Source organism: Rhinolophus sinicus, chromosome 6 (genome assembly GCF_057876585.1).
Source record: "Rhinolophus sinicus isolate RSI-liver-muscle chromosome 6, RSI-T2T, whole genome shotgun sequence".
Lineage (NCBI taxonomy): Eukaryota > Metazoa > Chordata > Mammalia > Chiroptera > Rhinolophidae > Rhinolophus > Rhinolophus sinicus.
This window is the reverse complement of record NC_142506.1, coordinates 15,828,080-15,851,794: the sequence shown is the minus strand read 5'-3', so window position 1 is coordinate 15,851,794 and position 23,715 is coordinate 15,828,080. Positions and strand designations below refer to the sequence as shown.

The following is a 23,715-nucleotide window of genomic DNA, read 5'->3' as shown; positions in this document are numbered from 1 at the left end:
AAATGAAAAAAAGAGGATATTCTCGTATCCATCTCACCAAAAAGTTTGCTGAAGATAATGAGGATATTATTAAGAAGAGCCATAGTAGCAAACTTACACCCTGCTTACTATACACCAGCAGCTGTTTTAAGCATTCATGTACATGTAGCCCAAATGATCCTAAAACAGCGTCCAATCAATAGATACCAGGAGTATCCCTACAGGACAGAGGAAGAACTGAGGCAGAGACAGGTCAAGAAATTAGCCCCAGGTGATATAGCTAGTAAGTGGTCAGGTGCCAGACTCTTTACTATGTAATGTGGAGATAAATCAAAAGAGTGAAATCACATATTTTCTATAAACACGTTCTGCTTGATAACAAATCCAAGTTGTGATGCTTCCCTCTCTTCCATTGGTTATAGTTTTGGCCTGCTACTGGCCCCCTCTAAGAGGTTACTACAATCCAGGCATGCATAGGGTCAAACCTTCTTTGTCTGCTTAGTGCAACATAACAGAGGCTGGTATCAGATTTCTCCAAAAAACAGATTACGCAATTATGCAGGTTAGACATGTGAATATTGAGGAATTAAACTGCATAATTATATAAGGAACAAAGAGGCACTGGAGTTCGTCTTTGGTTGTGGCATTTGGCTAAAAATCTGCTATTAGGATGTGGCTTCAGGCTTGGTGTTTGGCAGGCCAAGTAGCCAAATGTCATTGCAACTGTATTTTTAACAACCTTGAACTTGTGTGCAATTAATGATTATTTGGGCACACAGGTTATTTACACATCTGATCATCATAGCACTATTTGTAACACAAACAGGGATGTTCTTTGGGTTTACTGCCGCTATAGGAAAATTCCCTTTCCAAGAAAAGTAAGCCTCCTAGAAGTAACTTAGAGAGTGACATTCTCTTGGTTTGCTTTATATATTAAGTCTATCCACCAGGTGAAGATGAAACGTACACTGGTTATTACAAGAATTCATTTAAACAAAGAGTTGAGCCCCTACAAGGTACCAGGTATGGTTGTGAGTCTTAAGATACATCACTGAACCAAACAGGTCCCTGTCCTTGCAGAGTTTGCACTCGAGTGGAGGATGACACAAACAAAATAATAAACAGAAAAAGGAAATGGTTAGGCCATGCTTGTTTGTTTGTTTTTTCTGCGGGGCTGGTGGAGAAACAACAGAAAAGAGCCAGGGGATCAGAAGCGCTGGGAAAGGCATCATTATTTCAACAGAAGAGCCCACGGGAGCCTCACTGGAGCAAAGATTTAAAGGAGATGGAATGTGCCTGTGCCTCCTGAGGAAAGGGACCTGCAGGCAGAGGGGACAGCCAGTGCACAGGCTCTGAGGTGGGAAGATATCTGCTTTAATCCGGGAGCTGCCTTCGCAAGAAAGAGTGCAGTCGGTGACATGAGTGACCTGCCAGGGGACAGATCACACAGAGCCTTGTAGGCATTGGAAGGACTTTGGCTTTTAATTTGAGAAAAATGGGGGAGTGACCTGAATGGTTTGAGCAGAGAATAGCATCCTCTGACTCACACTTTAACGAAATCATTCTAGCTGCTGAATTGAGAATCATGTTTTACGATGAATATTGTGAAAACCTTGCAGGAAAAAAGAAAACCACAAGAGACAGCAACGAAATTCAGCTTGATGTTGAGAATTTTTGAAAAGCATCTTCTTCAAGTAAGCTTCAGTGGGTGGGGTTGTTTTAATAAAGTTGCCTCATGACTTTGGAACCAAGATGGCAAGTCTGAGAGCTGAAGTCTCCCTTTGTATCAGTTATTATTAGAATGGAAGAAAGCTTAATGACTTGGGAGGTAGCCGACCCTGTAGTGGTAGAGTTTGACAAAAAATATCTGCTGCTCCTTCACGGACCTCAGCTGAAAGAGCGTATTTTCAATATTATAAATGTACAATACAAACACCTCAGGAACTGACAGTCCTGAGAAATGATCAGCACCGCACTCTAATGCCAACTGAAAAAAATCTGTTTGGTATAATTTCATTAAGTTGTAATAAATAGGCATTCTTATTAATATCACAGATGCATTCTTGTAGGCCAGACTTTCCTTCTGTGACGGTGATATTCAACTTCAGCCTCACAGTGATTTACCACTCAACCATTTGGCCGAAACACGTATCTGGAACATATTATGGAATGTTCGTGTCCCCTACACATTCATACGTTGAAGCCCTAATCCCCGATGTGACAGTATTTGGAGATGGGGCATCTGAGAGATGATTAGGTTTGGATGAAGTCGTGAGGGTGGGGTCCAAGGATGGGATTAGTGTTCCTTTCAGATGAGAAAGAGAGACCAGCTCAATCTCTCTCCACTATATGAGGACAGAGCCAGAAGGCTGGCGTCTGCAGGGAAGAGGCACCTCACCAGGAACCAAACAGGCTGGCTCCTTGATTTTGGGCTTCCCAGCCTCCAGAACTGTGAGAAATACACGTCTATCGTTTAAGCCACCCAGTCTGTGGTATTTTGTTACAGCAGCCCAAGCTGACTATGACAGTATGCAGCTAAGGTTATGTGTGAAAGCAACATTTGAAAACGATTCCTAATTCATACAGCCCTAGAAATAACGTTTCAGGTATTGCTTTGTACCTGGTGGTCTGATTGTCAAGATAAGTCAATCTTGTCAATATCAGGAGTTCCCTCCTCATTTAAGGAGAGCTGCTGCTTTCCATGTCCTTCCAGGTTTGACTTCAAGAAGATGGGGTAGAAATTGTGGGAATCAGCTGATGCTTCCACTGAGGACCCTGAACACAGCTCGAGGTGGGAGAGACGGAACCCAGCCATCTGAGATCCCGGTGAACCCTGGAAGTCGCAGAGAGATCTTGGGGTCCTGATATGGATGTCGGAGACTCTTTAAGTGAAATGTGAAATGCCTGCAAATAGGTATTTGCCTCATCTTAGGGACAACCTACAGTGTTTGAGGACGAAGGGTGACAGAGTGGCGATGGAAGGGTCCCTTCTTGCCCTGTGGACAATGTCCCGCCTCCACCCACCATGCTAAAAATCATTCCCCTGACAAAGTCGATCATTGCAGGATTTATCTCTCTGCTGACTTGTAGAGAGGCTACACATAAGGAAATAACTAACTATGAGGCAAAAAAAAAAAAAAAAAGAAAGAAAAAAATAAAAATAAGACCCAGAGGCAAGGGACTTCTGAGTCACATCAACTGACTTCATTCCTTAACAATGTAATATTGATTACCCGCTGCACACTGCAGCAGGCACTAAGGTTACAGCAGGGAGCAAGACAGATAAGAACTACCCTCAAGGAGTTTAAGTTCTCGCGGAGAGACAAAATAAACACAAAAGATGATTTCAGAGAGAAGTGCTATGAAGGACATCAAACAGAGTGATGTCAGAGAGTGTGACTGGGGGACTAATCTAGGGGACTGATACAGTTGGGGTGGTCAGGCGTCTCTGGAGAGGCCAATTTGAGCTGGGATCTGAATGACAACAACCCAGCCATGCAATGATTGAGGGGGGAACATATCATGGGCAGAACAGGTGGCGAGTACCAATGCTCTCAAGAGAAAATGACCTTGATATATTCAAGGCAAACAGAAAGGCAAGTATGGCTGGAGCTCAGACAACCAGAGTAGAGAGCCTGGCGTGAGGTGGGGTTGGGAAGGCAAGAAGGGCCCCAAATGTCCTAGGTTCTTATCAGTTGTGATAACAATTTTCACTTTAGGTGCTATGAAAAACCATCAAGGACGCTAAGCATATGAATGGCACCCTCTGATTCAAGACTGCTGTGTGGAGAACGGATCACAAGAGGCCAAGAGTAAAGTGGAAGTTAGTTGAGAAACTACTGCTGAGGTCCATGGGACAAGAGATGGGGAGGTGGACCCGTGTGAGGGCAGTGGAGATGGAACACGCATGGATTCCAGAACAGGTCACAGGAGGAGAATGAACAAATGCGATGTGTGGAATAATCCACCAAGAACAAAAGAATTGCCTGTGCCATGTGCATTTTTTTACATGATGGAATACTCTTTTTCCAATTCAGTTGCTATTACAAAATCTTTCTGTCTCAACCTATGTGATATCAGGACAGTTTTAAAGGATGTATTACTTATTACCATGTGTTTTCTTTCTTTATAACCATAAACGTTGGCAACTTATGGCCAAATAGGACATAAGCTATGGGCATTTGTATACTTACAGAGAAGAAAAAAGAGAAAGCAGTGTGTTTCTTTTCCATGATTTAAAGTACCCCTGCCATCTCCCACCCCTCCCCCCACAGTTCTCCATAGCACTGGGTGTGCAGCGTCTAAAGCTGAGCTGTCCAGCATCTTCTATCAGCTGAGGCACAGCCGAGGTGATATGGAACAGAAGACACACACAGACATGCGTCTAAACCACAGCTCCCCCACTTGCTATCTCAATGAAATGCATCCACTTTCTTCATGTGGGGATAGCAACACCCAATGTGCAGAGCCATTTACTATCTAGCTCTCTACAGTAAAGGTTTGAAAACCCCTGTTCTAAGTGGTCACCTGAGCCCAAGTACTCAGAGTTCAACTGTCATATAGTATATTGCAAAGTAAAGATTTACTTGAAAACCTCACTAAACAATATACATTTTATAAAGATCTTCTAGCATGTGTGTGTGGAGACAGAGAGTAAACCGTATATGCTTTAGATGATGGGTTAGTTTAACTACAATGCCCTCCCTGGGAAATATCAGCAGCTCTCTAGGAGGTGTAGGCCAAGGCCAAACCCTGCTTTCTTCCACCACTCTGTGCTGTTTATCTTACTCTGCCTCGTGCGTGTGTTTGTGTGTGTGTGTGTGTGTGTGTGTGTGTGGTTCTAGTTTTATCTGCTTCTCGAGTTCTTCACTTGGCTGGGTTGACCAGGGCTCTTACATACCTCTAGGCTTTTTAAACGTGACTCATCAAACGCTGGGCATCTTTTCCTCACAACTACAGAATAAGCTCCCTGCTGTCATGTTTGTCTCTTTCTTAGGTACAAGTTGTATGCCATCCTGAAACAGCTCAATCAGTTTTGACTGTTACGACAATTTAACTGCTGCGACATGGTTGGGAGGGTTACACATCGATCTTCAGAGTTTCAGGCTGGAAAGGGAAAGCATCTGGGCGGCGTGCTACCAGACAAGCCATCCCCACTACTCAAATGCCTTGTTTTCCAGAGGCCTATCTTTGCTGTGTCAAAACTGTCGATGGAATTGTAACTAGGCTCTGATCCACTCACTGCTGGGTGCCAGTGCCCCCGAACACCACCTTCCATTTTGTGTCCGCAGATGGAATACACTACAGCCTCAGTACACCAGAAAAATAACATTCACCAAATGGCTCCAAGGACTTGTTGTTTCATACAGATTTGTCAGCACAACAGAATCGGAAAGAACTGGCCATGTGTTCGAAGTCCTATGCTTTAGGCTAGACTCGGCCACTACTGGCTCTTGGAGAAGCCATTTAATCTCATCTGAGTCTCACTTTCCTTACCTATAAAATAAATTAAGTGGTCAGAAGAACCCTTTTTCTTTGTTGACTATATCATGAAACTATGGCTCACATGCATCCAATTTATTGTAACACTTTTCAGAACTCAATTCTTTAGTAATAAATGCCTACCTTTTCAAATATGGGTTTGCTGTAGTTTCTTCTGAGATTTTCCCAAGTGCCCAGTGTATGTGTACGGGGCCCTGGAACTCACACAGCATGATGTCATTCTGTCTTGTCTTTCTGTCCTGACTCTTCTGACAATGCTGAAATGGTGTGCTCATTATGTTTCCCATGCATTATGTCCTTTCATATCATTGGTGACATTGTATTGGTTTGGCAGCTTCTTTTGGAGACACTCTTGCTCCCTGAGCCAAGACACACTGATAGCCAAGAATTAGATCATTCTATCCTCAAACGGCCACAGACCTTCTCAGAGGCAGCTGAGCAATGTAATTTGATCAAGGTTAAGTACAGTCCACCCTTCATCTTTTAACCCAAGTCAAAATTCTTTTAGCTTTCTGTTTAAATCCCAGATTAATGCTTCCTGCTCATTGTTACAAACGTCTACCAGCCGCCCTCCAGTCAACTTTCATTTATCTGCCTGTGGCTTATCCAAAGCACCAGGCTTTCTTCTCCTCCTGCCTCCAGCACCAGGTCCCAGGCTAGCTCCTTTAACTCTGTGCCAAAGAAATACAAGTTAAATCTAATATTAGCCTAATGAGAAAAGGCTATCTGTTGCCAAAGATTCACATAATGCAGCCCAAAGCCAAAGGCAGGCAATTATTCACTGTTTTAGATGCTGGCACTGCTTCTCCATTAAATAACACAGCAATCAAGATGTTCTGTATTTCTCTCTGAGGGAGAAAGACCACATGCAGTGTTCTAACCTCTGCTTTTGCCTTGTTGGCCAGATTCTCAGTATAACAGATTACATTTTCTTTTCAAATAAATAAATCATTTGTACATTTAATGTTAAGGGAATAAAAGAAAACAACAACAACAACCCTGGATTTAGTCATTAGGCTTAGATTTGAAATCCATCTTCCTCTAGTTGTTAGCCAGAAGCTACGCAAGTCATTTACATTCTTTGTTTTCTCAGCTGTAAAATGAGGATACAAATTTTATAAATAAAAGGTATGGGGCAGTCATGCAAATAACAAGGGACACGGAAAAAGCCACCAAAACTCCTGATTATCCTTCTGACTCACCACTTTACAGGCTCCGGCAAATTAGCATTGTTGGCAAGGAAGAATAAGGATTCATCTTATAAAACCCTTATTTTACAGATAAAAACTTGGAAAGGATTAGTTTTCTTATGAGCACCTAGAAAATAAAGACTAGAAGTCAAGAGTTTCTAATTTCCCAGGACTGTGTTTACGCCACTTGGGAGGACACTTTCCACGTGGTGAAACAGCCAGGATACTTCCCACAGATAGGCTGGTCTTCACGCCATAGCCAGAGTTGCCATGGCAACTCAAATTCCAACCATCAGAGAATTTGGAAATATCCCTTTCAAAGCTGACTCCTATTTTGACAGTTTTCTTATGACTGACGTACATGTCCTCCAAGACCCAAGGACAAGGGTCGGAGAGAATGTTAACACAGCACCACTGTCCATTTTTTTCATCTTGTTCCTGTAACAGAGAACTTCAGTGGCTTCCCACAGATCAGAGCAGCGTTGTCCAGTAGAATGTTCTGTGATGTTCCACATCTGTGCTACCCCAAATGGTAGCCCCTAGACACATGTAGCAAATGACCACTTGTAATGTGGCCAGTAGGACCAAGGAAAGGAAGTTTTGATTTGATTCAATGTTAATAAATTCAAATAGCCACATGGGGCTGGAGGCTGCCATGTTGGACAGTGCAGGTAGAAAATAAATCCATGCTCCTCATTCTAGCATTCACCTCCCATGCAACTTGGCTTCAACAGACGCCAACCTAGTTCCACAACAAGAACCTTAACTGTAAGGAGCGTTCTGCTGAACACGCCTCAAGATGTCTGCTGCCACTCTGGTTCAAGGTACCTACACTTCTTGCTAAGGGCGACTTCCATTCTTTCTATTTTTTTTTTTTTTTTTTTTGCGACTTCCATTCTTATTGCTGTGTATTTGAATTTTATCCATGTTTCACAACACAGGTCAGTTCCACCTCTACTGGAGTACCCTCTCTGGAAGCCCTACCCCTACTGTGCTCTGAAGAAATGGTTCATTACCCTCAGGCTTGGGCCTGGCCAGGAAGGACCTCAGTCTCTCAGAGAGTTGTTTCTTTGGAACAGGAGATGGTCTGCAGGAGCTGTGAGCAGCAGGAGCCCATGGCCTTGGGCTTCCATGACTAGCGTGGTATAAAAAATAAAAAAAAAAAAGATTGGTGAGAAACAGAGGCTGTGCCTTCTCTGTGTCAAGGACACTCATGCTTACCTTGGCTCCAATCTGTGGCAGTGGTATGTACCCCTGCGCGGGTGAGCCAAAGAAGCTGTGTACCTTCATAACCCCTGCACCCTCCATGAGATGAAAATTCTGTACTTACTAGTGCTCTTGTCTCGTCCCCTCTTGTAAAGCTAAGTTACCCTACTTTTTGCATCTTGAACTTGTTGTACGGCACGCTCTCTCTCTGGATTCCCAAGTGCTCACAGGCACTTAGGACTTACATTGGTACATATCTATTGCAGATCCACATTTCAAATGGATTTTTTTTCCCCAGCTAGACTGAATGCTGCCCAGTAATAAGGCTTAAAAGTGAGCTTGGTTCTCCATCGCTTTGCCTTTGGTCTCTAAGAGCTGGAGGCAACTTGTGGCACCAACAACCTACTTCTGGAATTAGGGTTCTAGTTTTTTGAGGAACTGGGGCCAACAGTCCCAAAATCACATTCTAAGAGAAAAACAAAAAGGATGATTTTTTCCCAAGAATGGATGGGTGGGTTCATGGATGGTTGGACGGATAGACAGACGGACAGATGGATGGATGGATGGATGGATGGATGGATGGATAGATTTTTCAAATAATAAAAGCAATACGAATTTCAGGATCAAGATGATAGATTAAGCTCATGCTACAATTCCACCCTCAGGCTCTAGAAAAAGATACTAGGAAATACATTTTTAGATTCCAAGCTTAAAATCAAGGAAGAAAAATCTCTAGGTGTCCGAAAACCACAGCAATGAGAAGGCAGGAGCTTAGTGTGCCTGTGGCAGATGAGGAAGAGGTGACCTGCAGAGGGCTTGGTTCCAAAGCCAACATGGCTGACTCAAGGTTCCAAAGCCCACAGGCGTGATAGGAAGCTGGAGCCAGGCTCCCTGTGTGAATCCAGTGGGCGGGAAACTGCAAAGAGGGGGTGGGGGGGTGACTGACTATGCTTGATTTGCATAGTCAGTCAGTAGCAAGAGACAGAACATCAAACTTAAAAGTAATGTAACGCCTGGTCAAATGTGTCACATCCCAAAAGGTTTAGGAAGAGACAAACACAACAAAGCACCTCATCAGTGCTCACTTCCGCAGCACATATACTAGAAAAGCACCTCATCAGATGGTCTCCACAAGCACACACAGTCCCCAGGGGAACTCTGTCCCCTGGCAAGTCACTTACCAGCAAGAATTAGAAGCAATGAAATACAGCACCCCAAAAGGCAGAATACGATTCAATAAACAGGAAAAGTCACAATTGAGCTACCAAAGTTCATTGGGCACTCTGAAAAAACCTTTAAAATAAATATGCTTAAAAGAATGTACATACAAAACAAAACAGAACAAAACTTCAAACAGAAGTGGAGAAACAGAAAGTTTGCTTCATAATTTCAACTCCAAATAGAAGCCGCTGCTCAAATCGTGGAGTAAACTCCTCCAGACTCGGTGAGGCCCTTATACAGAGAAAGGGTTTCTTACATATATGGGAATATGCTATATACGGGGCAGAAATCTGCCCTTCCCCTCTCCTCCCCACTTTAAAATATTATCACACTCATTTTCCCACATAAATACTGCTATAGACTGAATGTCTGTGTCCCCTAAAATTCCTATGTTGAAACCTATCCCCCAATGTGGTGGTATTAGGAGGTGGGGCCTGCGGTAGGTGTTTAGGTCATGAGCGTGGAGCCCTCATGATGGGATTAGTGCCCTTACAAAAGACACCCCAGAGAGCTCCCTCATCCCTTTCCTCCATGCGAGGATACACGGATACACGGCCTGGACATCTAAGAACCAGGAAGCAGGCCATCATCAGACAGCAAAACAGGTTACACCTTGATCTTGAACTTTCCAGGCTCCAGAACTGTACGACATGGGTTTCTCTTGTTTATAAGCTATTTAGCCTATGTTTTGTTACAGCAGCCTGAACAGCCTAAGATAAACATAGGTCTCCCTTAGAAAGGGAAAATTCTATTCCACTGCACGAATACACACTGTTTCTCTAACCAGTGGCCTATGAATGGACAGTTAGGCCGTTTGCAATGTTTTCGTATTATCAGCAGTGCTAGAGTGACTGTTCTCCTGCAGCCATCTTTACACATCTAGATGACTATTTCCTCAGGACAAGTTCCTAAAGAGAAAATGAGTGGTTCATAAATTACACACATTTAAAATTTTGATAACTACTAGCAGACTATCTTCCAGGAAAGCTGTACCAATTTACATCACTGAGTAAATGCATGCATTTCTAGCCAGAGTTTTGTTTGTTTGTTTGTTTGTTTTTGCAGGTAAGTTCAGAGTAGGTCAAGTTCCCAGAGATTCAATTATTTACCCAAGAACAAAGAAGATGACATACAACCCCTATAACCCTCTACAGACAACAGAAATGAACACTGAAATGTGTTTGTTCATGCATAAAACTAGTTCATGTTGCCTGTGGCACAGAAACTTCGAGGGATGGGACACCGCAAATCTGCAGGAATCACACCAGGTACTTACTTTTAATTCTGTCCCCCCAGCAACCACTGCTGTCAGCTCGTCCTCCATGAAAATATGAATACTTTATCTAAGCTTTAGTAAAGTTTCTAGTCTGTTCACTCCTAAATATGATATCAATGTGAAAACACTCAGAACCCTCTTCCAACCCTACTTGTTGTGGTGGTGGTGGTGGGGTGTGGGAGTTCACTATAGATGACCTGAATGAATTCAAATGAATGTGGTCTATTCTGAGGAAACGCTCATTATAGATGACTACGTTCTCTGGAAAGTCAGTTTTCAGCAAATCAAATAGAAAATGACCGAGAGGCAAAAGCAACTGCTACTGCCAGAAAAATTCAGAATTTTCTACAATTTCACATTTTCCCAATGAGTCAGGCTTTATCTATTACCAATCTGTTTTTGCAAATAAAAGAGGCAATCTGGAAATGTTTCATTAAATTAGAATTAAAATCAGGTATCAATAATTTGTTTTATTTTTCTCCAGTCTAATTTTTAGTATGTTAAGTATCCTTTTGAAAAGATCCTACTCATTCTCCAGCTTCCTAGTTAAAGAAGACCATTAAGACATTTTTTTTCCCCTCATTCATTCAAGATGGCTGGTGGCATCAGAGATTGAGGAGGTTTAGATGTCAAAATAGGGCTCACTTATTTCCAGCTCTACTCACAAACCAAACTTCAATGATCGTCAACCAATTTCCGATGTGCAATTTATCGCAGCCAAAATGTCTAGTGCAAAATATCTACAGCGGTTTCCTTGCTGTCATTCTCCCTCCGCACTACACACACTCACACACACACACACACACACACACACACGCACTCACACACACTTAATGTCATCAGTTTTTACTTATCCACACTAAAGAGAAGTAACAACGGTAGTTATTCAAAACTGCAGATAAAACCAAAAAAAAACAATTCACATTTGATTTTGGAAGATGTTTTTTAGGGGGAGGGTGGTGGTTACTGTATGACAGCCAAGTGTCTGCAAGCACACCTTGTTCCATCGTGCTTCGCAGATGTTGCTTTTATTTTTTTCCCAACACAAACTGATGGCAAGATCCTCCACTAGCAAAAAGGTTATGACTCACTTCACTGCAGCGGTCTGGAACCAAACCCGGAATATCTCCAAGGTGTGCCTATACTTAATTTTTCCTGGGTGACTGAGACATTTGCTTTCCAAGGCATGCACATACTCATTCCCTCAAATATTTGAAAGGAAATTCCTTTGCAGGGAATGCACAAGGGAGAAACCACATAGCATCTGAAGACTGGTTCTCTCCACCCCTAAGGGCCAAACAAATCGACCACTGTCAACAATGTGTCCCCAGCACGATCGTCTTCACGGATTTCAGACAAAAACCCGCTGAGTGCCATTTCACTGTGGAAAACCTTTCAAAGAGGTTGTCCTTCTAAGGAGCCATGTAGCCTCCATCTCCCAGGCCACCAATGTGTGTTTTGTACCTACATCCAGGAGAAAGGCTAAAACAGAACACAGTATCCAACAAAATGGACGGATGATATCTTTCATTAGTTAGGGTCCTGTTTACTATTGTCTAGCTCACAGAATCGTTACAGAGACACGATAAGGACATCAAGAGTCCTTCACACAGGACCTAGCATATAGGGATATATTTAATAAAACATCAGCTATTATCATTTATTAACAGTGTTTGTCAGCCAAAGCCCTGCAACACTCATGCAACCAACTGGACCTTGTACAACATACTTCTACACGCACCGTATTATTTCATGTGCTCAACCCAATGGGGGAGGTAGCTTTTATAATACCCACTCTATTGATGGAGACTCTAAGGCCTGGAAAGTCACATGACTTGCCCAACATCATCAAATGATGCATCTGAGCCTGGCAAACAAATCTTTCAGCTTGAAGTCCAAGGCGCTCTTCTCTATAGCTCATTCTACACTGTACTCAGAACCTCCTGCTATGAGACTGACCATAAATGTGTTTCGATTTCACCCCAAAGGGGATGCAGTAAACATGTTCACTTATTACTAATATCAAAACTCAAGACGCAGTGTTTGTTAAACTGAAGAGACAATGGGAATTGGCGAAAGCACCACCAGTTCTTCTACCACAAAATTTCAAAGCTGCCTCTTCAGAATCTCCTTCATGCATTGGACTATTACCTACCTTAGCGGTCTCTGCTTCTGCCTGCAGTCGCTTGGGGGTTCCTTTCTGGTCAAGCACCTTCTGGAAGCTTTTGTTTTTAATGGATTGAGATTCGACACCTTCACCTTCGATTTGCAATTTAATGCCTTCAGCATGGGCAGGGTGCTCAATACCCCGGGGACTGAAACCGCAGTGGAGAGCTAGGAGAGAGGGAGAGACAGAACTCAGAAAACAAACCACATAAAGGTGTCCATGGCAGGCAGTATCGCACCTGGCCTACGTGGGAAGCCACAAGGCACCTGTGAAGTGAGAGGCGGTGTGCTAACTACGGGGAAGGATCAGGCGAGGAAGGAGCATGGGAAACCCTGAGCTCTGTGGTCAGAAAGACCTAAGTGCACATCCAGAAACCATCGGTTCCAAGTTGTTTGACCTCGAGCAAGTTACAAATCCCCGCACTACAGACAAGAACGCCAAATCAGCCAACTTTGCTACTGCCTCCCACGCATGCAATTATGGCAAGCCCTGCAGTTTAGCTTCAATCTCTGCCTCCATCTGGGAAAGTGCTCACTCCGCCCCACCCCTTCTGAACCGTCTCTAGTCTTCGGGCATCCACTCAAGTTCACCCTCTTGCATTCATTCAACAGATACTTACTGAGCACTTATGACATGCCATCCCTAGGTTAGATCCGAGAAACACAGATGCTGGATACATGACAGATGTGAACTTCAAGGAACTCACAATCCAAGAGAAGAGGTAGATGAAGGACAAAAGAACTAGCGATTTTAAAACAGCGTTATTCCTGCTACATGGAAGAGAAGGAAAGGGCAGACGGGAAGACTCAAGGGAGTTCAGGCGAGTGGCTTCTCATTTTTCACGTCTTACTCTCCACATCCTCTAACACAGATATCCCTACACATGAAATCTAAAGCCCATTTTCTGGAGACAATTAAGTCATTCAACAAATACTTACTGAGCCCCTCCTATGTACCCAGTATTGTCAAAGTAGTAGAAGCGAACATTATGGGAACCACACATTTTACCTAAATGACCCTCACGACCATCAGGGGTGGGCGGTGGGGGCTGTGGGTGTGTTCGTGCAAAACACACGTGTTTTGAGGTTTCTGTTAGGAAATGATCTCACCTCCTTGTGACCCCAATTCTTCGAATTCAGTTACACTCCCATTTTTACTCCCTTCCCTTTGGCCTCTCCAGGGGATTTAAAGCCAGGACCTTAAATCCCCTCCCATCTCCCTCAGGACTCCACTTCACTGATAAATTCCTTTTACCCAACATCTTCAGCTTTCCCTTTGCTCATCATTCTTCCTCTTCAACCAACTTGTGCGATTCTAAAAGTTCTTTTATTCTGCTCCACATCCAGGTCAGGGTTTCCTTTTCACTTGACCAGGCTGCTAAACAAATATTTTACTAAACCTGAGAGGTGAGAGAAGTCTCCCCAGAAAAAGTGGGCTAATGTGTCCGTCCTCTTCTCACTCTCTACTCTCTCCTTAACAGGTACCATCTACTCTCATCACTTTTGATACAATCAACCTGCCAGTGACGCTTACATTTTTAACTCCAGCCTACAAAGTCCTCTCTTATGAAGTTCAGATATAAATAAAATGGTTACTCAACATCCCAATTTCAGTGTGTCACCGATATCTCAATCTTAACATGTTCAAAACTGAACCTTGGTTTTTCTATGAAAAAAAAAATATTCACCTTGTCCAGTCTCATCCACTTACTCACACAGAAACTCAAGAGTCACCCTTGACATCACTCTTTCCATGATTCACCACATGCCTTTCATCTCTCACCAGATCCAGTATCGTCTACATGCAAAACGCTGCTCAAATGTATCCACTTCCCTCCACCACCACTGCCATCACCCTCGTCTAAGCTACCCACATCTCTTCCAGAGGGTTAACTAGCCCAACGGCTCTCCCTCCCTTGACCCCCAAAATCCCATTAAAAAATGTGCACATCAAATCACGAGACATTTTGTAGTGGCTTCATTTTGCATCTAGAGTATTCAAAAATCTTTAATGTGCTCAACAAGGCCCTTCGTTAGCCATCCTCCTTTCACCTTTCCAACTTCATCTCCCACCACGTTACCCTTCGTTCACTCCACTTTGACCACACACATCCTCGAACACACCAAATTCTTTCACACCTCCTGGACTTCGTACATGTCTCTTTGCCTGAAATGTTCTTTCCCATTCTTTCCCTAATTCCCACTCATCCTTCATGTTTTGGCTTAAATACCACTTCTTCGGACATGCCTTCTCTTACTCCCCTTCCTCATCCCCACCCCTGGTCCCACTCTATGTTAGATCACGTGACTGGAACAGTAAGCATTCCACAAATACTGAATAATTGCAAGCAGATGGTACAAAGGTCCACACAGGTGACTTTATACCATTTTATATGGAAACTATCTGTGAATTTCTCTTCTAGCCCCTAAGCTTCCTAAAACCAAGGACCAACCCATTTCATGGTGCATGGTAGGCACTCAACATATATATTAGTTCACAGTTCCTCCCTCAGGCTTTGTGCTGGATCTCAAATAGTCTTCACGAAAAACTGTGAGACGTAATTATATTCATTTCACACAGATAAGGGAAATGAGGCTCAAAGACTTATAGACACCAAAGTCATACAGGTGTCTGCTAAAGGTTACAAAGATCACATACCGTCCGGGACACAGATGATTTCAAGTTTCAGATGTACAAAACCCCAAATGGATTAAACAGTAAGAAAATGTATTAACTTTTAGAACAGGAAGCCCAGTAACGGTAGAAGTTTAGAGTTCAACAATGTCACCAAGGACTCTGACGTATACATGTTTTTTAATCTCTCCATCATGCTACCCACAACAGCACTGCTGCCTAAGCCCGGGTTCTCTCGTGGCACCTAAAGCTACGAGTTTCTAGTTGTAATCTAGCAATAGAAACACCTTGAGTGACCATAGTTCCTTTTTCTTCCAACTTTCATTTTTTTCTCACTAGACCAATGTGAAATGCATGCCAACTAGTGAACTAAAACCCGGACAGCAGAGATAGGATTACCTTTAAATCAGCTGACCTTCCCCAAACTACACGGCTGCTACTCAACAAGGCAGGGGCCAAATGGATAACCGAGAACTAAGCACAAGGCCCAACTCAGGCAGGGATACCGTGTTTCCCTGAAAATAAGACGGGGTCTTACATGAAGTTTTGCTCCAAAAGATGCATTAGGGCTTATGGTCAGGGGATGTCATCCTGAAAAATCACACTAGGGCTTTGTGGGGGCAGAGCCCCAGAAAGAAGTTTCCAGGCTCTCAGCCTCACATAGACAGGTGCTGGCTCAGGTAGTAAATGGCCATCAATGTGATTGGATGGCCATCAGCTGTGGCTAGTTGGCCGTCAGCTGTAACCAGTGAGCCTTGGCCACTAATATAACTGCTGTGGCTACGCTAGCAGAGGAAAAAGAAGAGAGAAGAATGGGGGCTAGCAAGAAGATGGCGGCTGGGCTGGCAAGTGTGGATGGCGGTTTGCGGACAGTGTGGATCCAGCCTCCAGTGAGAGTGTAGTGCCGCCAGAGAGAATATAGTGGTATGATTCCCCTACCTATGGCTCCGTGGGTGTTCCTTTTTGGCCTCACCATATCCTGCGTTCTTGTGTGGGGAGTGGGAGCAGAGACCCCGCAGGCCTCCCTGCCCGACAAATGGCGCAGCGAGCAGGGTCCCCCTCACGACAAATGGCGCAGCGAGCAGGGTACGGTGCCGGCCAAAGCTCCCTGAAGGGCGGTGGAGCAGTCTGTGTGTATGAACACTCAGTCTCAGGAAGACCAGGAGGAGCAGCTGCCGGAGAGCTGGACCCCCGTGGAGGGGTGGGAGGACGTGGACGGTTCTCCCACCAGCACAGGAAAAGCCATGCAGCTGCTGGAGAGATGGAGCCCCGTGGAGAGGTGGAAAGATGTGGACGGTTCCCCAACCAGCACAGGCCGGAGAAAGCGAAGGTCGTTGCAGCCCTGTGGGCCGGGGAAGTTCCTGCTCAGGCAGCCCGGATGCAGGACTTATAGTCCCAGGAGGTAACGCTTGCTGAGTCCTCCATGGGAGATGAGGGTGAGGTCACGGTCGTCCCTCACCAGGACAGCCCTGGTGAATGACTATGGACTATGGGGAATTGCCTTCCATCCCTAATTTAATGGACCGCTTGACTGTTTGTTTGGGAACTGTTGTTAGTGGAACTGGGGGATATTTGCTTTTGTCTCTTGACTGGCCGCCATTGAGAATATGTAAGCACCTTGATTGTGAGTCGCTGTTGTTCCAGCAGGGTACCCTGAGAGGCACAGAGAGAGTGGCAGTGCCCTGAGAGCCCTGGCTGAGTCCAGGAAGTCTGGCTGAGCCCTGAAGATACCCTGGCTGTGCCCAGGAAGTCGGGCTGTTCCCAGAGAGAGTGGCAGTGCCCTGTGAGGTCCTGGCTGTGTCCAGGAAGTCGGGCTGTTCCCAGAGAGAGTGGCAGTGCCCTGAGAGCCCTGGCTGTGTCCAGGAAGTGTGGCTGTGCCCACAGAGAGTGGCAGTGCCCTGAGAGCCCTGGCTGTGTCCAGGAAGTGTGGCTGTGCCCACAGAGAGTGGCAGTGCCCTGAGAGACCTGGCTGGGTCCAGGAAGTCTGGCTGAGCCCTGAAGATACCCTGGCTGTGCCCAGGAAGTCGGGCTGTGCCCACAGAGAGTGGCAGTGCCCTGAGAAACCCTGGCTGTGTCCGGGAAGACAGGTGGTACCCTAAGAAGTCCAGGAAGTCTGGCCGTGCCCAGAAGCACTGGTGGTGCCCTGAGAAACCCTGGCTGTGCCCAGAGAGCCTGGCTATGTTCAGGATATTGCATTCACCTTCAGGCTCCTCGCACAGGGCCCCTCGCGGAAGACCCTTGTCGCGTAGATTGTGAGGCGAGAGCCTGTAGGGGTGGAGTGTGGGGGCAGAGCCCCAGAAAGAAGTTTCCAGGCTCTCGGTCTCACATAGACAGGTGCTGGCTCAGGTAGTAAATGGCCATCAATGTGATTGCATGGCCATCAGCTGTGGCTAGTTGGCCGTCAGCTGTAACCAGTGAGCCTTGGCCACTAATATAACTGCTGTGGCTACGCTAGGAGAGGAAAAAGAAGAGAGAAGAATGGGGGCCTAGCAAGAAGATGGTGGCTGGGCTGGCAAGTGTGGATGGCGGTTTGCGGACAGTGTGGATCCAGCCTCCAGTGAGAGTATAGTGCCGCCAGAGAGAATATAGTGGTATGACTCCCCTACCTATGGCTCCGTGGGTGTTCCTTTTTGGCCTCACCATATCCTGCGTTCTTGTATGGGGAGCGGGAGCAGAGACCCCGCAGGCCTCCCTGCATGACAGGCTTATTTTCTGGTTAGGTCTTATTTTTGGGGAAACATGGTAGAGAGAGAACAAAACCGATGAGAGCACGAGGCTAATTACTGTTAATCTCAATCAGCTTTCCCAGCTGCAAAGAATAGCCCACTTACAATGAATACTCAATTAAATATACTACAATTGTGATTACTAAAAAAAGGTGTGCTCATGTAGGGAGCTGGGGGATTCACCTGGGACGGATTTAGACATTAATGAGGAAAAGAAAAATGTGTAGCCTTTGTCTTTCTCCCTAGCGTGATCCCCAGATGTTCCCTGCCTTAAGATCTGTGGTTTAGGAAAACCACTGAGCTGCCAGTCGCTTCCGGTACCACTTGTCCTTCTTCCCCATCACCTCTCCACCAATTCAGACTCTAATACGTCTTTCCTCCTCTTTCCTGGTAGAAAGAGGTTCTGCTCCACCTGCATCCTACTTCCTTCTTTGGGAGGCTAACTCCTACTCAGCCCAAGTGTCAGTTCCGACGTCTTCTTCTGAAAGTCTTCTAGGAGTCACTGGGTACCGGAGCCGAGCACCCGCTGCCATGCTCCCTCCTTGCACAGCACCCTGGTGCCACTTCTCCTCAGTGGATGGAGGATGTCTGCCTAACTGACCTGTCTGTCGCCTACCACATCTGCAGGCTCCTCGAGGCAGGCTTCATCCCATATCCACCTCCATGATCGCCACCCCCCATGTCCAGAACCTGGCACAGAAACAGGCATCAAAGAGACATTTGTTCAGGGCGGCCGGATGGCTCAGTTAGTTAGAGTGCGAGCTCTGAACAACACGGTTGCTGGTTCAATTCCCACATGGGCCAGCGAGCTGTGCCCTCCACAACTAGACTGAAGGACAACGACTTGGAGTTGATGGGCCCAGAGAAACGCACTGTTCCCCAATAAAATTAAAAAAAAAAAAAAGAAACATTTGTTCCACTGCTGAATGAACCAGCAATCCCCTCTCTCTCCATGATCATGTCTTCAATCAAAAGGAAATTTTCTCTGCTAGTAACATACCTAGCATTCAAAATGTAAGGTATCTATAAACACAAGGTAGAATAGAGTCTTTAGACTTTCTACACACGTAGCCTTCTTCTTCACACAAATATTTTAATCCTCCGTGGCTGTTCCCTCCTCGCCTGAAAACCCAGTAGTTGATTTAGGTTTTGGTGCTTAGGTTTGTTTATTTAAAACCATTTCTGACAGGCTTTGTTGTGTTTTCCCTCAAATTTCATGTCCCTAATATTTATAAACCAAGCAATTTGCAAATGGCCTCTTCCAAGCTCTGACTGCCATTTCTTTGCTCATCATGTAAAAGGGGCCCCCATTCGCTCTTTTCTGTCCACGTCCCGGCCCTTTCTTGTTTCCACTAAAGTTCCTTGCCCAATTGAATGGACTCAGCTGCTCACAGGTTGGCTTCGAGACCCTCCTCATGTCTCCTGATCTTCCTAACCATACTTGTGCCTTACGGATGTCTAGTTATTGGACTGACATTGCAGGCTGCTGGTCATTTTCACCTGAAGTGCTGCCACTGTCACGCTAATGTGAATGCTGCTCTCATTGAGTACTTCAAAGTGAAGAGTTGAAAACCAAAACACTCATAAATATTGCTCATTTAAACTTAACAGGGACATTTTTCACTGCAAATGCACATTGTAGCATTGTCTTTAGATGCCATTTTGAAGGTACCATCTCTTTCTCACGTGCAAAAATGCACTCCCTCAGAAATTCAAACCCTGGGTATTGCTGATGGGAATATAAAATGGTGCGCCTACCATGGAAACCTGGATGGTGATGCCTCAAACAATTAAACATAGGATGACCATTTGGTCCAGCTGTTCAACCAGAACATTGAAACTAGGGACGCGAAGAGATACGTGTACGTCCATGTTCACGGCAGCGTTATTCACAATGGCCAAAATGGGGAAATAACCCAAATTTCCATTGGTGGATGAATGGAATATGGTGCATACATATCATGGAATATTGTTCAGTTTTATAAAGGAGTGAAGTTCTGGCACCACAGGGATGAACCTTGAAGACATTATGCCAAGTGAAATAAGCCAGTCACAAAAGGACAAATACTGGACGATTCCACTTATGAGGCACTTAGAGTAGTCACATTCATGGAGACAGAAAGTAGAAGAGCAGTTACCAAAGGCTGGAGGGGGGGGGCGTTATTGCTTAGTACAGACTTTCAGGTTGGAAAGATGAGAAAGTTCTGGAGATGCAGACTGGTGATGGTTGCCAAACAATGTACTAAATGCCACTGACTCGGACACTTAACAGTGGTTAAAACGACCATTTTATGTTATGTGTATTGTACACTAAAATTTGAAACAACCCTAAAAACCTCCCCACTCTCATTTCAGCCCCCTTCTGCCTCCCTAAGTGGAAATAAAAGCTCCAAAGATACTTTCTTTAGTCAAGGGTTTGAGAGTTTAATCGATAATAGCACTGTGATTTTCAGTTAGAACATGCTTTGTGTTTTTTTCTCCAAAAAAAAAAAAAAAAAAAAAAGAAGAAGAAGAATGGTAGAATGGTAGCTCAACAGTACCAGATTACTTTAGAACTTTTCCCCGGAAGGACATGTTCTCCAAAACAAGCCCCAGCCTGACGGGTGCAAGAGGCGCTTTAATTGCTGGAAGCAAGCCTGGGCCTTCCTGGACTTGACCTCCGAGGGATCCCATCCTGACGTGACTCGGGGCACAGTAACAGGTTATCCAGAAGAGCCAGGCCTCAATTCTGTCTCCTCCATATGATGCAAGAACAGAAATATGTGCTGGCATTGCTGCTTTCATTTGCAAGAATAAGGGGTTCTCGTTTGCCAAGAAGTCACCCAGCTTCCCAGTCCTTTCAATCGCCACCCACACGTCCCCTCACTCTCTCTGCAGTGAAGTAAGGGATGGAGCCTCATTCAAGTTGAAGTTTCCTTTAGGTTGAGCTTTGCTGTGAACAGAGCCACTGTGCAAACACTTCCACTGGCCTGGAGGCTGCTCAGACTCCTGCACCAAGGGTTTCTACCATCACGTAGAAACTGCTCGCAGCTCCCAAGATGCTTTGTGCTTCTGCTTTGACAGAGCTCATCTTTGCACATCGTATGCCCTCCCCTTGTTTTCATGGGAAACCCTTCAGGAAGTAGTAAATACTTTCTTATTTCCATTATGAGGCTTTAACTGGCTTCGCACCCATTAGAAGATACACATATGTCCTGTGTGTGTGTGAACAACGCGTCACAACATGTATTAACGTGTCTGTCTCGTCTGTGACTAGGAATCCCCTGAAGCAAGTGACTACATCTTACTGAGCTTTACAAACTAAGCTCCCAGTCCAGTAACTCACCTACAGCAGGTTCTCACTGTTTACAGAACGAGCAGAGGTACAATGCAAAGATCCTGATTCAATCCTAGTCACTGCCATTCCCCTCTTATGAGGAACTTACATCGCTATTTTTCAAAAGAGCAAATAAAAGTCGCTTCCAACCTAATTGTGTAATTTGCCAAAACTATGTGAAGTCACAGAACCACAGTGCTGTCCTGAAACTGATTTATGTGACAGCCTTCTGCAGAGCAGAGACTATCTGTGTGCCTGCAAACACTAAACAGTTGTACATATTTGGCACCCAATAAGTGTCACTAAATGAAGGAATGACCTTACAAACAAATATAGCCCAATCCCATCATTAGCTATTAGAATTGAGATGCACTGCTTACAATTTCATGTATACGCCTTGCTTCTACCTAGAGAGAAAGTTCACAGAGGGCACAGCCTGTGTTTCATACCTTTTTCATAGATACACATAACACATACACATAACACTCTACCTATCAGTTTAATTAATGCAGCTGACTTACTCTATTCTGGATTCAAATGCCAATGAGAAGAGAGGGGAAGAAATAACATGGAAGACTAAGTGTTGGACCCCCCAAAAAAGCACACTCTGTCATCCATACAAGCTTGCCAGATGGCAGCTCTGACGACTACTATGTGGCTTTTAGAGCTGGGCCAGCCAGAGGTTCGGACCACGTGCATCTGTGTCAGGACACTGCCTCTTCCAAGCCACATGAAGCTTCCTCACTCTGGCTCGCATGTCTAGATAATGTCATCTTTGTAAAACAGTGGTTATAAGGGAACCTCATTCCCCAAAGGTTACTTACGTGTCATCACCAAATCAACTATTCACCCTTCCTACCCATGAAAGCTGGATTAGACAATCTAAATACAGCAGAAATTATAATAATGCTTAACTTATATATTTCAACATCAATAGAGTGGGGGAAAGCTTTGGGAATCTCTAAGGCACACAAACATGAACTCATTTCATTCATGAATTTAACACTAAGACAGTGATATTTAGAGGTTCTATGAAGATTTAGACAAAAAGATTGAGGTGTCAGATTGAGAGAGAGAGAAGTCAGATTGAAGTCACTACACAGGTGACTTCAAAACATTTCTAACTGTGATACTATAAGAAACAGATTTCATATTGTGAGCTGGTGCCCAAACATATCTATATCTATGTATATGAATTAGAGATTTTATGAAACAATACTTTCCTTTACTATAGGTGATCTACTCTGATTTTTCTTATGTCCTTTATTTTTTAAGATAAAGTAATGTCTCTTGGATGCTTCTAAAAAGATGGAATAGACATACTTTTCTGAATGCATCCCACTGAGGAAAAATTAAAACCCTGGACATTATATATAAGGCAAAAATAAGATGACTTTGAAAGGGATAGAGAAAGCAGACATTTAGGGACCTTGGGAGTCAAAGAATGATAAGGAGGTGAGTTCCTTGGGCTTTCTTTTTGCCTCATATATTCCATACATGGAGCTGAAAAAGCCAACAATCTAGAAATGTCATAGGACACAGACAAAAAATATGACAACAAAAGCCTGCTCTTTCTAGCCAAAGGAAAGGGGCATGAAAGGGGCAGTCTAGCAAGACAGAATAGACCATAACTGCTCTGCTCAAATATCACAGAAAAAATGTGACTCAACCACTCAGCAGAAGCTGAGTGGAGACCCTAGACTTCTACTCTCGGTAGGCTGTAATATCATGTTTCCCTGAAAATAAGACCTAGCCCGACCATCAGCTCTAATGCGTCTTTTGGAACAAAAGTTAATATAAGACCCGGTATAATATAATATAATATAATATAATATAATATAATATAATATAATATAATATAACCATATAATACCAGGTCTTACATAATATATATAAGACTCAGTCTTTAATGTAATATAACACAGTATAGCATAGTATAATATAATATAATATAATATAATACTAGTCTTATATTAATTTTTGCTCCAAAAGACACATTAGAGCTGATTGTTGGCTAGGTCTTATTTTCAGGGAAACAGGGTAAGGTGCCCTGAAACTCCCAAGGGGGTGGTGTCACACAAGGCAGAGTACGGAACCTCTCGTCTCTGTCATCTGGTAATGAGGCCACCTTCTCACCCCCGCAGTGTCAGTTGAGATAATATGGGGAGGCTGTACCTCCACCCCCACCAGACAACAGAAGACAGCCCCTCCTTCCTGGGGTGGTGTCAGGGGAAGCCTGGTGAAGTTAGGACTTGCTCCATCACGCAGGGATAGCGAAGAGGCTCCACTTCCCAGGTGCAAACTGAGGCAGAGTAAGGAACCTGGATTGCTAACTCCACTGGGTCGGAATGATGTTAAAGAACACCAGCTAAAACCGATGATTTAAGTAAGATCCAGAGACTCATAACATAAAATGAAAATATCTAAGTTTTAACCAACAATCACTCATAACCAAGAACCAGGAGGATCTCAAACTGAACGAGAAAAAGATAATAAAT

At 44.3% G+C, this 23,715-nt stretch overlaps 1 protein-coding gene across 2 annotated transcripts in view; it reads right to left on the bottom strand.

Annotated features, from left to right (window-relative positions):
* The window catches only part of SAMD12 (sterile alpha motif domain containing 12), a 366,678-nt gene that overhangs the window by 315,630 nt on the left and 27,333 nt on the right, over window positions 1-23,715 (bottom strand). For both annotated transcript variants that reach the window (XM_074316667.2, XM_019714627.3), the window contains exon 2: window positions 12,530-12,708. In XM_074316667.2, the coding sequence (XP_074172768.2) occupies window positions 12,530-12,708 (179 nt within the window). The remainder of the gene's footprint in view (window positions 1-12,529; window positions 12,709-23,715) is intronic.